Source organism: Nuphar pumila, chromosome 2, assembly GCF_984573655.1.
Source record: "Nuphar pumila chromosome 2, dmNupPumi1.hap1.1, whole genome shotgun sequence".
Taxonomy (NCBI): domain Eukaryota; kingdom Viridiplantae; phylum Streptophyta; class Magnoliopsida; order Nymphaeales; family Nymphaeaceae; genus Nuphar; species Nuphar pumila.
This window is the reverse complement of record NC_143250.1, coordinates 42,588,112-42,604,531: the sequence shown is the minus strand read 5'-3', so window position 1 is coordinate 42,604,531 and position 16,420 is coordinate 42,588,112. Positions and strand designations below refer to the sequence as shown.

The 16,420-nt window shown below is 35.5% G+C and overlaps 1 protein-coding gene across 1 annotated transcript in view; it reads left to right on the top strand.

Moving 5' to 3' along the window:
• LOC149845347 (regulator of nonsense transcripts 1 homolog) overlaps positions 1–16,420 on the top strand; it is a 114,247-nt gene that overhangs the window by 79,733 nt on the left and 18,094 nt on the right. Inside the window, exon 21 of the mRNA XM_089997580.1 lies at positions 11,661–11,795. Within this exon, the coding sequence (XP_089853706.1) occupies positions 11,661–11,795 (135 nt within the window). The remainder of the gene's footprint in view (positions 1–11,660; positions 11,796–16,420) is intronic.

Below are 16,420 nucleotides of genomic sequence, written 5' to 3'. Positions count from 1 at the left end.
AGACAGCTTGCGATGACACGATGACACGATGCATTCAAGGCAATGCCTTTTCTTGACGTTGCGCTCCTGGGGATACTTTTGATAGATGTGGTATAAGATTCCTTTGAAAGCATCTCTTTTGATTATAACTCTGCATTTCTAAAACTGTATTACCAAAATGTGGTTCTTCTTTTCATTTCAATAAAATATATATTTGAATTGCAAATCGGTTTATAAAGGGTAATCTGCTTTTGGTTGTAATGTGCCGAAGGTCTAGGGACTTGCTGTTTTGAACCTGATCTTCCGCTGAACTTCTGTTTTAAACTCTGATAAATGATTGATTTCAAAGCTTTCAACCTTTTTCATAAAAGGTTTCAAGTCCACGATTTTGGGGCGTTACAGATACAAGGGCATTTTCTATTGTAGACAGAGAACGACAACATCAAGCTATCTAAATCATGACTCAGCAGCCGATCCTACTTCCTCTCATACTCTTGAGGTCAGAAAATCAAATCGCATACGACATCTTATCGATAGGTGGGTTAGCTATAACAACTTCTCCTTTGATTTTCAACTTTTTCTAACTGCCCTCAATAAGGAAGATGAACCTAATATGTACTATCAGGCAACCGCTTCTACCAAATGGGTAGAAGCCTTGAATGAAGAAATGCAAGCCTTACATGAATGTGGAACCTGGTATATCGTTCTCAGACCACTTGACAAAAATGTTGTTGGATGCAAACGGGTCTACAAAATAAAGTATAAACCAGATGGAATCATTGAACGATACAAGGCGAGACTGGTTGCAAAAGGATTCATTAAAGAAGCAAGACAAGACTATGATGAGACATTCAGTCCAGTGGTGAGAATGCGAACGATTCAAATTATTCTTTCCTTGGTCGTTGAGCATGAATGAAAGCTGAGTCAGCTTGATGTAAAAAATGCATTTTTGCATGGGCATTTGAAGGAGGAAGTCTATATGGAACAACCCCCTGGATATCAAGAGAAAAACTGTAAAACACATGTGTGCATGCTAAAAAGAGTTATCTATGGCCTAAAGCAGGCATCTCGCTCTTGGTTTGACAACTTCTCCCTTGAGATTCAGAAACATGAATTCTCACTCTCCCTATTGGATCACTCATTATTCATTTTTAGAAGTCAGAATGCGATCACTCTATTGTTAATTTATGTTGATGATATATTTATCACAGGAAACTCTGAATATCACATCAAAGAAGTAAAAAATCTATTAGGCCAGAGGTTCAAAATGAAAGATCTCAGAGCCTTGCACTATTTTCTTGGCGTAGAAGTCGATAGTCAGGCTCATAGCTTGACTCTCACTCAACACAAGTATACGATAGATGTTCTCTGCAAGGCAGGTATGAAAGACTGCAAACCTTTAGCCACTCCAAGTGTGCTCCACCAAAAATTAAGTGCTCATGATGGAGACCTGTATGAAGACCCCACCAGGTACCGCAGTCTAATAGGAATGTTACAGTATCTCACTTTTACTCGACCTGATATTGTTTGTTCAGTCAATCAAGTGTCTCAATTCATGCATGCACCACATACTGAGCATATGGAGACGGTTAAGAGGATACTCAGATATCTGAAAGGGATCATTGGAGATGGGTTGATATATTCTTCACAATCGTCTGGCAAGAATGTGCGTGAACTTATTGTATATTGTGATGCAGACTGGGCAGGAGATCCTGATGAGCGAAGGTCTACGTCAGGACATTGTGTTTTTATTAGGAGAAACTTAGTCTCTTGGAGTAGTAGAAAACAAAAGGCTGTTGCTAGATCAAACACTGAAGCCGAGTATAGATCTATGGCTGCCGCTACTGTCGAAGTCACATGGGTCAGACACTTACTAACTGAAGTGGGAGAAATGATCTCTCCGTCTACCTTGCTGTGTGACAATCAAAGTGCTCTCAATATGTCATTCAATCCAGTACACCACAGTCGCGCTAAGCCTGAATTTGTTCACACTGAAAGACAAGTTGCAGACATTTTTACCAAGGGCTTGACAAAAGATCGTTTTTGGACGCTTAAAGGCAAGTTGTTCATAGTTCAGAACCATGATCAGCTTGAGGGGGGGTGATAAAGTGTGTTTTGGGTCTGGATATCATATCAGACCCGAGTCCACCTGAATAAGCTCTTATGTACAACTCTGTATTGTTATATTTCATTCCGGGTCTGGATATTATACCAGACCCGGACCCATACTGTACACTTATGCATATTAATATGAGTTTTAGGTCACGATTTCTTTACAGAAATCGTGACAGCCGCAGCCCCTGCATCCCTCTTTTTCTTCCGTTCTCTCTCTCTCTTTTCTCAATACAGGTACCAGAGGAGATTCTAACACTTTTCACCATACTCTTGGGGTTGTTTCATGTACACTTCTTCCTTTAGATCTCATGTAATAAGGCACTTTTAACGTCTAGCTGACTTAAAACTGATAGTTCCCATTTTCACGACCGGACTGAATGTTTCTTCATAGTCCAACCCATGTTCTTGAGTAAACCCTTTTGCAATCAGCCTTGCTTTGTACCTTTCAATGCTGCTATCTGATTTATATTTGATCTTAAAAGGCCACTTAGAACCAACCACATTCTTCCTTGTAGGCCTTCTTACAATATCTCACATTTTGCATTCATAAAGTGCTTGCATTTCCTCGTTCATGACTTCACTCCACTTGTTAGATTTGACGGCTTGAATGTATGATTTAGGTTCTTCATGCTTCATTGCAGCAGTTATGAAAGCTTGATGTTCAATTCATAACTTACCCAACGGTCAATGGGATGCTGCACTCTTTCGGATCTTCTGACAGTTTGGACACCTTGATCACTTGATAATGCAGTGGTTTCATATTCCAGAACATTTTATGCTGCAGCCTGCGTCCATATGTAATACCTTTAAATCTACTGTGTTAAATCAGAACTACTTGCTGGCTGATATGTAGTATTCTGCTTTCCTGTTCTACTTTCTGAATCATCAAGTTTACCATCATCTTCATTGTTTTCTGTAATCTCCATGGGAAATAAATTGTCATCTAACTTGTGATGATATAATTGGTTTGGTTGTGACTGTCAACGGGTCGGGTTTGGTTCGGACCCAGGTGGAACTAGACTTGGACCAGATTTTCGGGTATCATATCGGGTCCACTATAAGAAAAACCATACCCGTACCCAATAAGAACTACATGAACCAAACCCGGACCATACCCAGTAAAACCATATTTTTTATCATTTTTACATTGAAAAATTGTGGTTCTGAATTGGAATTTGGGTCGGGTCGGGTCCGGGTCTGGTATAAAATTTCACAAACTATACCCGGATCCACGTATTAATTGGACCTTCAGGTTTGGACCCGGGTCTTAATTGGGTCTTCTTATTTATCACCATACTCAGACCATATAAGATTTGGTTCGGGTCGGATCCGGGTAAACCAGGCCGTTGACACCCCCTAGTTGTGACTTACTACTGCCTTGAATACTGCTCCCTTTTGAATCAAAATTCTGCTCATCGAAAGTGACATTTCTTGAAATATGAATGCACCTGTTTTCCATATCATTACATCTGTATCCTTTGTAATCAACATATCGGACAAACTTACAAATATTTGCTTTCCTGTCAAATTTAGTTCTCAAGGATGCATTAATATGAATATAACAAATACAACCATATGCTTTCAAAAAATTATGGTATTGTTCAAACAACTCATAATGTGGTGATTTAGGCTAAAGTACTTTCATTGACAGCATGTTAATTATATGGACTGCTGTGTGGAAGACTTCAATCTAAAGATACAAAGTAACACATCCTTTATGCATCATAGCAAGAGCATTCTCTACTATATGTCAGTGCTTTCTCTCAGCAAAACCATTTTGTTGAGGCGTCAGTGACTAGATACTCTTTGATTAATTCTATTTTTCTTAAGGTATTCAATAATCATTTGATGAGTACTTGCCTCCACCATCACACTGGAAATTGAGGACAGTCCACAAAAACTGATTACGAACCAAAGCATGAAAGTTTTTAAAAAATTTATGCTTGCGTTTCATAAAGTATGTCCAGGTATATTGAGAGTAGTTGTCAATGAAGATAACATATTAATGACTTCTAGAAGAAGAAATATTGGGAGCTGCCCCCATACATTAGAAAGAACAATTTCAAATAATTTAGAAGTTCTTTTATTATAAGGAATAAAAGGAAGTCCATGACTCTTTGAGACTTGACATCTAGGACCTATGTTACATAGGTGCGGATACGGGTGCAGATGTGGAACTTAAAAAAAACTTGGGTGCGAGGGTGTGGGGAGGGTATATATATATAATTTTTAACAATTTTAAGTTAACATTACGTACATGTGTGTGCATTTATGTATATATATATAATATAGATAAAAATGGGCTTGATTAGGGTTGACTGAATCTACCTTTGGATAGAAATGGACCTCAGTGTGGTTGACTTCACCTAACACAAAGAAAGCTGTGTCCAAGTGTCGCACCCGTCTCAGTGCGGGTGCGGTGCTATACTAGAAGAGTCTGTGTTACATAGTCTATGACATATCTTATTGGACTCATGATTCATATTGGACACTGAAATTAAACCCTCAGAAACAAGTTTCTCAATAAAAGCCTTATTACAATGTGCTAGGCGAATGTGCCAGACTTTTGGCTGATTTGACTCTGACTCATTGACAAAACAAGAAGAAAAAAGTTTTTGAAGTTTTCTGCAGGCTTGTTCGAAATTCTTAGCAGTGGAATCTCCTTGAAGAGATACATATTCTCTCGTCTTTCTCCTTTAACTAACGCCCTTTTCATGTGAAGATGCTTCACATAAATAGGAGTAAAAACGATGCAAGAGTTGATATCATCAACAAGTTTAGAGACAAACACACGTTTCTTTCTGATGTTAGGTATCATAAATACATTTGACAAATGAAGATTGAAATTAGACATAAGAGTGAGAACTTCTCCAGTGTGTGTGATGGGATGACAAGTGACAAGTGCCATCTTTAGTATTAACTCTATCTCTACCAAAATATGGATTCAAAATTTTAAATTTACCTTCATCTTCGATTATATGATTTGCTACTCCTGAGTCCACGTACCACAGTCCTTGGTCATTCTGCTTTAAATTCAACTATGCAATAACGGCCAAGAGAAGCTGCTTGTCTACTAGTAACTGCAATTGCTGCCCTGATCCTCCATATGTACTTGGTGCATTCTTTGCTTGAGAATTTGCCTCCTTGGAATATCTCGAGTCATCCTTATACCAACAGTTGACTTTAATATGACCTGATTTCTTGCAAACCTCCTTGATTTCCCCCTACTCCTCTCTTACCTCATCTTTCTCTTCTCAAACTAAGTATTTTATATGAGCACGTGATGATTATCTAATGTACTTGAGGAATTTTTAGCTGTACTTGTCAAACTCATTTCAAATTGAAGAAGTTTGGGACACAAAGCTTAGAATGTGGGAAGGGCATCAAAACATGACAAGGTAATATAAAAATCATTATATTTGGGTCCTAATCCATTGAGGGCCTGTGGTACCTTGTCTTTATCAGGGATCTCATATTTGACCATGGCAAGCTTGTTAAATTGTACATATATATATATATATATTTGTGTATATGGTATTATATATGTGTATATGTACATGTATACGTATATATATACTTGTATATACATACTATATGTATATACTTCTTTTTGTAATATATTTTTATCATATATAATATATTATTGGGAGAGTCAAACTGATTTGACTTTGCTCCCAACGGCTAGAAATTTTAGCCGTTGGAGCAAGTCAAATGAGTTTGACTGCTCACAACGGCTAGAATTTGTAGCCGTTGGGAGCTTCTCGCCCACTTTGTATTGCTCTCTCTCTTTTCTACAACTCTCTCCTCTCCTTTTGTGTACAAGTAGGGGTGTTATCCCCTTTGTAAGATTATGCTTTTGCACACGCATTCCATTGAATAAAATATATTTTTTATATTGTGCCTTATTGTGTATTCCCTTTGTGGGGTTTGCGAGTGTGTTCTCTTAAAACACTTTTGTAGTTCCCTTTGTGGGTTTTGTAAGTGTGTTCTTTAGAGAACACTTTTTGTTGTTATCTACTCAAGTTGAAGATTAGTGGACTTTTTGGTTCGTGATTGAAGCTTCCTTGAATCTTTACAAATCTGGTATGTAATTTCCTTCATCTTATTAAAGTACTTCATAATAAACATAGAGCCGTTTTTAAGATTCTCACCAAGACCTCCTTTGATAAGGTAGTCATGATATAAGCAACTAGTGTTTGATCACGTTTCATCAAAGAAATATAATATGGATTTCGAACATGCGTTGTGCCAACCACAATTCCTTTTTCATCCTTTTCTTCCCACAAAATAAACTCTGGTGGGATCTTAACCGATCTATCTAGGTGTCCAGAAAGATATTGGCTACAAATAAAAGGAATTATTTGATGTTTAAGTAAGAAAATTGGATGTATTCAGTTTCTCATAAATGAGTTGATTAAGAAAACTTGCTGAGAGAATAGGAGACGAAGAATCCATTTCAAGAAGTTTTAAGAGAAAAGAAACGCTGCTGCTGTAACAGACTCAGGTCTGACTGCTTTTTTTTGCGCAGTACAAAGATAATCACAAATAATAAATACTGTAAGCAGCAATAAAGGAAAGGCAACTTCAAATAAATATGAGAAAGAGTAACGAATAATCAAGGGAATATCAAAATAGTAAATGAGATTTGATTTAGATCTGAATTAAACAGAAACAAAAGGAAGGAGATGGAGAATCAAGAAAGAGGGGATAGTTTTTTTTTATGTACTATTTTATTAACAACAAAGGAACGAAAACCCAAAGGTCAAGAAATATCGATTTGGGTTTTATCAATAGCGGACATCTCTTGAAAAACTGATATGGGTGACCTCAATCCAAAAAAAAACAAGAAATCACGATATTGGGTCTTTGATGAACAAAAGAGGATTCACCACTAGGGTTTCGTTTAGAAAAGAGAGGAAAGAGGAAAACATAATTCACGAGAAAGAGGAATAGACGAGAAAAAAAGGAAGAAGGAAAAAGAGAAGAGAAAAAAGCCAAAATCTTTCAGAACCTACTTTGGTGGAAGATCGATGCTATGATACCATGTAAAATCAGATTGAGTCACCGAGAGCAAGGAAGATGAGAGAGAGGAGAATAGGAGGTACAACAAACTGATTTTCCACACCTTTCCTTGGTAGGTCATCGGTCTCTTTATATCATTAATTATGGAATATTACAGTAATACCCTTATTTAATATACACAATAACATACATGAAAAAGGGGCAATACTGGAAAGAGTTATAACATGACTTTTACAAATAAAACCCAAAGATCCAAAGACATCAGCTTGGGTTTGGATTTGGATACAGACCCGAAACCTCACGCCCCAAATATATATATATATATATATATATATATATATATATATATATATATATATATATATATATATATATATATATATATATATATATATATACACACACATGATTTGGTGTATCATCGAACAGCCCCATCATCGAACGAGGGTCAGATGCACCAATTTTGAGCAAAAAAGGGCCTTTAGCGGTGGTCAATGATTGCGGTTAAATACTCTTTTTGTGTTTTTGCGTGCATGCCATTGATTGCACCTCTGAGGCAATTCGAACAAGAAGGGTGTTATATATATATATATATATATATATATATATTTGGACTAGCATTTCAAACTGCTGTTGATGTTCACCTCACATGTGGGTAATGAAATATGCGGAAGCACGAAACACTAGCCACTAAGGGCTTACAAGATCACAATCATACAAGTTCACATGCAAGTCCACTATGGGACAATAAAAAAATAAATAAGGCAAAAAGAAAATACACAAGAATGTAAAAATATAAGCCTTTATTGATCAAATGCTTAATACAACATTGAACAAACAAGAGGGGGTCGACCCCTATTTATACACAAAACCCCCCTTTTAGGGGAGACCACTTGGGAGCTCTGAAGAGCTGTTGGGAGCTCCCAACGGTCATAAATATGACCATTGGGCAGCCTCCCAAGAGTTCTATGGTCAAAGACCAAAAGAGCCTTGGCCTTTTGGTCAAGGACAAAAAATAAAAATAAAAAATAAAAAAAGGCATTACATGCATTCTCTAAAGATTATTTTATTACAAGAGAAAAAGACCCAAATACCCTTGACTCAAAAAGCAAATTACATGGCATAAATAGTATATATATCTATATATACATACTATTTTAACACCCCCTCAAACTCACTGTGTAAACACCGAAAGTTTGTTGAGCATGAACAAGAAACGTGGAGTAGCAAGAACTTTATTAAAGATGTCCGCAAGTTGGAATTCTGAAGTGAAAAAAGGCAACTCAATAGTTCCTCTCAAGAATTCATCACGAACATAATGTCAGTCCATCTCGATATGCTTGGTGCACTCATGGAAGGTGTGGTTGCTAGCAATAAAAATATCACTTTTATTATCGCAACATATTTTTTAGGTTTGGAGACGTCAATATTCATATCTCTAAGAAGATTTCTTAACCATACAAGTTCCATAGTTGTAGTTGCCACAACTCTGTATCCTTCTTCAGTAGTGGATAATGAGACCTTCTGTTGCTTCTTGCGTCTTCAGGCAATCAGATAATCTCTTAGAAAAACACAAAAACCAGTAGTTGAGTTTCTATTTTAATAGAACTCTTCTAACTATAAAACACTAAGGGACGTCCCCCCTATTGGGAGTCATATTGAAAAAAATTGTAGTGTTATTTTGAGAAGTTTTTCATAAGGGAAAACATTTTCTAAAGTGGATGATGACATTCAATTTATCAAATAAGTGAAAGTTAAAACGGTTTCGGCCCAAAAACTTTTGCGAATATTTTTAGAAATAAGTAAAGTTCTAGCGGTTTCTATTATATGCCTATGTTTTCTTTTCGCTAGCCTATTTTGTTGTGGTGTCTTAGGGAAAGATCTTTGATGGCAAACCTCATTTTGTTTTAAATAGTTTTGAAATTCATTGGATATATATTCTCTACCCGAATCCGCTATAAAAATAAATATATTGCTTTGAAATTGATTCTTAACTTTTATGTGAAATTCTTTAAGGAAGGAAAAAACTTCCGACTTAAAATTAAGAAAGTAAACCCATACAATCTAGTAAAGTCATCAATAAAGTCACATAATACGAGTAACCACCTTTAGATATGACCAGAGAAGGACCTCATACATCCGAGTGCACCACTTCAAAAGGTATTATGGAAACAAAGATTCCATTTGAAAATGAGATATATTTTGTTTTTCTAAGAATACAATTTTTGCAAGTCATATCTTTTTCATTACAAAATTTGTTCTCGAAAGGAAAAAGATACATTTTAGAATAGTTTGGATGTCCAAGTCTTTTATGACAAATTTCAATACCCTTTTCTTGGACATGAGTACAAAATGATTTTAAAGGAAGAGACAATGAGTCCATAAAGTAAAGATCTTCCTTCCTATGGCCTTGCTCAATCCGCTTTTCAGACCAGAGATTTTGCGCAGAGCAACCCTTAGATGAAAACTATATTTTACATCCATGGTTGGCAATTTGAGAAACCGCAAAAAGATTTAAATTTAGTTTGGGAACAACTTTAACTTTTGGAACAAGAAAAGTTTGAAAATCTTTATAATCTAATGTTTCTGTACTCGTAATTTTCAAAATGGTTCTATCGACCGTAGAAACACAAGACAATTTTGAATTGATGCATGTATTGGATAAAACATTCTCATGAGGAGTCATATGAAAAGTTGCTCTTGAATCTAGAATCCAATAGTACGTACCGGGTGAAGATGAGGAGGCGATGACGACACCTGATGTAAGACAAGTGTTAAGAATTTGTTGAAGTGTCATGGATATTTGACCAAGTGTGTCTTTAAGATCCGCTCCACTTTTGCCTTCTTCCTTCTTGGGAATAGATTCTTCAACGAAAGCAAACTTGAAGGTTACATTCAACTTAGGGCAAACAGGTTTAATGTGACCTGACTCATTACAATGGTGACAAATACTAATTTTTCTTCCACCACTATAGTTATTATTATTAATATAGTTATTTTTCCTCCCAAAGTGTGGAAGCTTATAGGTCTTGACATGGTTGTCGGGTTTAGATACCGCCAAGACTTCATCACAACTTTTACTCATACCAAGATAAGTTTCTTCCTGGACAATTTCAACATAGCATCTTCAAGAGGAAGAGGAGTAGATCTATGTAGGAGAGAAGATCTAACTTGCTCAAATTCGGGACAAAACTCATATAAGAATTGAAAAATTCTCTCTTGTTCCATTTGTTTTTGCCTAAGTTTCACGTCTTCGATAGCAACCCACTTAGGCTCTAAAAGTGCTAGTTCATTCCATAGGTGATTCAAAGCACTATAAAAGTCTTGGATACTCATTTCACCTTACTTGGTGGTCCTAACCTTTTATTACAAAAAATATGCTTTTGCAAGATCCTTTTGAGTATAAATACCCTTCATAGAAAACCAAGCTTCATTGGCTTTTCAAAATTTTGCAATGTTTGCACATACCTTAAGCTCGATGTTGTTTATAAATCATGCAAGAATTTTCGCATGGTTGCTCTCCCAATCTTTCACTTTTTTATGATGATCTTCAATGGCCTTGGCACAAACATCTCTTGGTAAGGCTTTCTCTTGACCTCCTTTTAGTTTTGTGAGCTTGAGTTGGGGTTCGGGGATAGTGTCCATCACATAACCCCAAAGTCTTTTTCCTTTGAGATTGTTTTCTATGGCGAAAGCCCACATCATATAATTTTTTCTGTTGAGCTTAAAGGATAGATCCATCTTGGTCTCCGTTGCGTGAGCAAGTGAGAAAGAAGAAGAGAGTGGAAATGAGAACAGGAGAGCACGATCCCTTAGGTGACTTTGTCACAAACACAAATACTTGATGGTAACCTTCAACAAGTCTAAGAATACTATGGCTCTGATACCATGTAATGAAATATGCGAAAACACAAAACACTAGCCGCTAAGGTCTTACAAGATCACAATCATACAAGTGCACATGCTCAAGTCCACTATGGGACAATACAAAAATCAATAAGGCAAAAAGAAAATACACAAGAATGTAAAAATATAAGCCTGTGTTGATCAAATGCTTAATACAATTATTGGAAAAACAAGAGGGGTCGACCCCTATTTATACACAAAAACCCCTTTTTAGGGGAGACCACTTTGGAGCTCCCTACAGTCATAAATATGACCGTTGGGCAGCCTCCGAACAGCTCTTTGGTACCAAAGAGCTTTGGCCTTTTGGTCAAGGACAAAAAATAAAAATAAAAAATAATAAAAGGGGCTACACGCAGTCCCTAAAGATTATTTTATTACAAGGAGAAAAAGACTAAAATACCCCTGACTCAAAAAGCAAATTACATGGCATAAAATTTTTATATATATATATATATATATATATATATATATATATATATATATATATACTATTTTAACAGTGGGGGTGGTCCATTATGACACTGTTAAGGTGGTCTTTGACTGTGTTGTGTTTCTGTAGATTACATTTTGCATTGATCTGTCTTTCTAAATTTGGTGTTTGTAGAACTTAACCTTTTTAATTGGATGTTTCCAACTAGGGCATTGGGTTTCTGAATGATCCCCGTAGACTGAATGTGGCTCTTACCCGAGCTCGTTATGGTATTGTGATCCTCGGAAACCCTAAAGTTTTGAGCAAGCAGCCATTGTGGAACAGCTTATTGACGCACTATAAGGTAACTTGTTTTTATCAAGAGTTCCTGGTACTGTTTATGTTTGTATTTCTGCAGTCATGTCATTTCTATATCACATTAAATTATTTTTTGTGCCATAGGTCATCCAGTCATTTGCCGTTTTGCTTCTTTTAACATCTTCTCTTTGAAGAAAACAATTTTTTGAATCTGTTTATGCTTCAGAAAGTTTGTTTTCATTATATGTAATATCTGCTTTTGTTGCATTTGCTTTAGGCATGTAATGCTGTGTACCAATCTGCTGTTTATATTTGGTCGCATGCAGAATATACCATTATTATCTTCTTTTTAAGCGTAAGCCCTGAAGTTAACTTTCTTGAGCAACATGCCTGTTCCAAGTACGGATTTCACCTTGAGTTCTCTCCAATGACCTTTTTATGGCATCACGCCATAGCTGCTGGATGTTTCGCCTAGAGTTTCAAGCATGAAAGAAGAAAACTTCTCTAATGGAAGAAGCAGAGTAGTTCTCAATTCAGTAACTAATACCATAAATATGATCAGACCCCTACTGCATGTATATTTTTTTCCTTCGGTGTATTCTAGTTCCAGTACTAGTCTCTTAACTAAAAATGGTTCCAAGTAATGTATGAATAAAAGGAATCCCGAACAAATAAAAGTGTGACTGAAGTCCCAGAATATCATAAGCTAAACTAGAACAACTAACTGTGCAATTGAAAGGCTAAATTTGAAAGTTTTAGATGTGTTCCACCTTCTTAACCTGCAATCCAGGACTGTCACTCTCGGTTCTCATTGAACTCATATGCTAGTCAAAGTGTAGTTTTCCTAAGATCACAAGTTCAGGTATGTGTCCTTTGTGGTTGTTTTGTATCTGGATGCCTAGGTTATTTTGAACATATCTAAAATTTAGTGATCAGATCTGACCTTTTAGGAAAGTGCACGATATATTCTTGTTGCCATAATAGATTCTCGTGCATGCATGCATAAATACATATATGCATGCATAAAGATACAAGTACATATGTATGTGTTGCAATTAAGCTAGACTTTTGCTTTTACTTCATTTTATTGGTTTTTTAATGAATCTGACCCTTTAGATGTGATCTACATGGCTGCTTAGCGGGGATCGGCATTTAATTGCCAGATTCTGTTGTCTAAGCAGGTTTATGACATTTGATTGAAAAATCAACTGCCATAAACACTTCAAAATTTCTTGATTTACAAAATATTTTTTTTCCATAAAAAAATACAATCCATGGGTTAATCCCTACCAAACTGACCATGCTGAAGCTGAATTGAACACATCTACGGTGTCAGATTTATTCCAAACCAGTGTTGTCAGTATTGTTGTGCATCAGCCGATTCAGGCTGATTCATATTGTATCAGCCAAAAATCTTTTCGCAATGAGCTCATTCAGCTAATTTTTTAATATTTAAAAAGGGTTTAAAATATTTTTTGATATTTTGAATATTATTTTAATGTTTTACCCACACATCATCTGCTGGTTAAAAATTGGCCGATTCAGCTCAACTTGGTTCAGAGTCTTCTCTGAATCGTTTTGAAAATCGATTCCTGCCTGATGCCAATTCTGACAACATTGGTCAAAACAACTTGCATAATGAGATCCTAGGTCAATTGTGCTACAATCAATTATAGCACATATATATGTATGCATATTATATATGTGTGTGTAAGTGCATTAAAAGTTATCACCATATTTGATAGTTGATTTTTTGTATATGATATTATTGCAAACTTGCAATTTGAAAGTTTTTTTCATGACCCTTTTGTTTTTCTAATCCTTTAATCTCCAAATTTCTATATCCTATGGAAGACATCATTATGATTTTTTGATCTTTTCTTTTTTCCAATTTTATCTATTCATACAGTTGCTAAGATCTTTCTGAGAAACAATTATTTTAAAATCTCGAGAAATTTTATTTGTTAATACCTTTGTAGAGATAACAAGCCTTCCGCATGGATGTGGGCACTACAAATTTGATATTAATAAGTAGAATTTTATTACTCATTCATGTTCATGTAAATCCAACCACTTTAATGGATTATCATGGTTCATTATTGATATATTTTAGATAAGGATAAAAATGAAATGTTTGGATTGCACCAAAACGTGACCATAAAAAGGCTCATATGCATTGTTAAATGGAAAACATGATTTTTATTAAATGAACTGCACTAAACCCATCCACATGGAATGGTCTACTTGAATAATAGATGCGTAGGTGAGATCGTAGTTCTTGATATTATATGTTACCTGCAAATTGTTAAAATGTAAACTGTAATATATATATATATATATATTATTTAATATTATTATATTTTCTTTTATTATTTTCTTTTTCTATTTTTCTTTATTTTCTTTTTTAGCATCTAGTTCAATAGAAACTAGATATTTGATCCAGTCAAGTTCCTATTGGAACTTGACTGTGCAAATAGTTGTTGGACTGTAGTCCAACAGCTATAATAAATGTTGTTGGACTATAGTCCAACAGCTATAATAAATGTTGTTGGACTATAGTCCAACAACTATAATAATAAATGCTTAGTCCAACAACTATATTAAGAGACGTTGGACTTCCAACGTCTCTTTTGGAGAGCTCAAAATGAGCTCTCCTCTCTCTTCCACTTTTTTGTATATATAGGGGTGAACCCCTTCAATGTAAACTACTATGCTTCTTAAGCATTTTGTTCATGAATAAAGTATTATTTATTTTTCAAGTGTTCTTCCTTTTATACCCTTTCAAGGGTCATGCTTGTAGTGTCTCCAATAGACACTTGTTTGTGAGTTATTCGTGCATTTGTTGAAGACCACCATTTCATTACATGGTATCAGAGCTACGAAATCCTTAGATCTTGAAGTGCATCTGTTAAAAAGAAGAGAAGAAAAAAGAGTTGCATCTGTTGAATCCGAGTCAAAAGATCAAGATGCACCTGTGTCTATGGCTCAACTGATGGAAATCCTTCAACCTCTTCTCAAAGGGGTATCCTCCTCAACCGAAGCCTCAACTGGAGCGGCAGTTGCATATTTCTCCGGTCCAAGTAACTTTCATTGGCTTTTAGATTCTGGTGCTTCTTTTCATATGACCCCAAATGTTAATAGTCTATCCGAATGTCTTAAAAATAACTCAAGTGTGTCAAAGGTTTTTACAGCCGATGACACATCTCTTGAAGTAAAAGGAATAGGATGTTTTGAAAATTTTCAAAAATCCAAAAGATTTTTTATCCCAGAAGTTAGATATATCCCTAAACTTAATTTGAATCTCTTATCTGTCTCGCAAATATCTGATTATAGATGTAATATCTCATTCTCTTCTTATGGTTGTTGGGTACAGGATCGCCAGTCAGGGAAGCTGATTGGGGAAGGCCATAGAGAAGGAGGACTTTATTACATGGACTTTTTGGAATTACCCAAGAATGCATTTTGTTATAATATTCAGAAATTAGAATTGGATTTATGGCACAAAAGGCTTGGCCATCCTCATATGTCTAAAATTCAATATTTTCCAAGTTTGGAAAAATTTTGTAATTCTGAATTTTTTTTTGTAAAGACTGCATTCTTGGCAAAATGAAAAGGTTACCATTTCTTAGTAGAACTTTTGTTTCCTCACGACCACTTGAGTTAATACATTCGGATGTTTGGGGCCCCGCACCAGTTATTTCCAAAGGTGGTTATACATATTATGTCATTTTTGTTGATGACTTTTCTAGACATACTTGGATTTATTTTCTTAAACATAAATCTGATGTCTTTGCTAACTTCCAAATATTTCATAAAATGGTTAAAAATAAGTTTCAAAATGATATTTCTGTTTTTCGCACTGATTCAGGGGGAGAATTTATGTCCAACGAATTCAAAGACTATCTCAATTTACATGGTATTATACATCAAAGATCATGTCCACACACTCCACAACAGAATGGCCTAGCCGAACGCAAACATCGGCACATTATGGAAACTACTAGGACATTGCTAATTGCAAATCAAGTTCCAAAAAGTTTTTGGGCAGAAGCGGTCCTAACTGCCACCTACCTCATTAATAGGATGCCATCTTCCTTATTAAAGAATACAACTCCAATAGAAAAGCTTGTTAATTTAACTCCAGATTATTCTAGATTAAGAGTCTTTGGATGCAAATGTTTTGTTTTCACCAACAGAAATGACAAACTCTCTCCTCGTGCAATCCCATGTTCCTTTTTAGGATATGCTGATAATCAAAAAGGCTACAGGTGTTTCGATTTTCAAAATGACAAATTATGTGTCAAGAAATGTATCTTTTTGGAAAAAGAAAGCTTCTTTGAATTTGAAAAATCCAAGGATGTCACTGAATACTCGTTTTTAATTGATCCAACTTCAAAATCCAATGAATGTGATGTTGGATGTGACCTTGACAATGATCAAAGTCCTATTGTTGTTGAAAATGATGATGATGAAGAGCAAATCCATAGGGATGTTAGTCTACAATATTCAAGACGTAGAGAGCAAAATTTTCCATGTGCATTACAAAAATACTCTGAAGTGTCACTTAGAAGAACGTCTAGAATCTCTAAACCTCCAGAAAAATTTGTGTCTTATGAATCTTTTTCACCCACGTATAGGGCCGCCATTACATTAATACAATCATATGTTGAA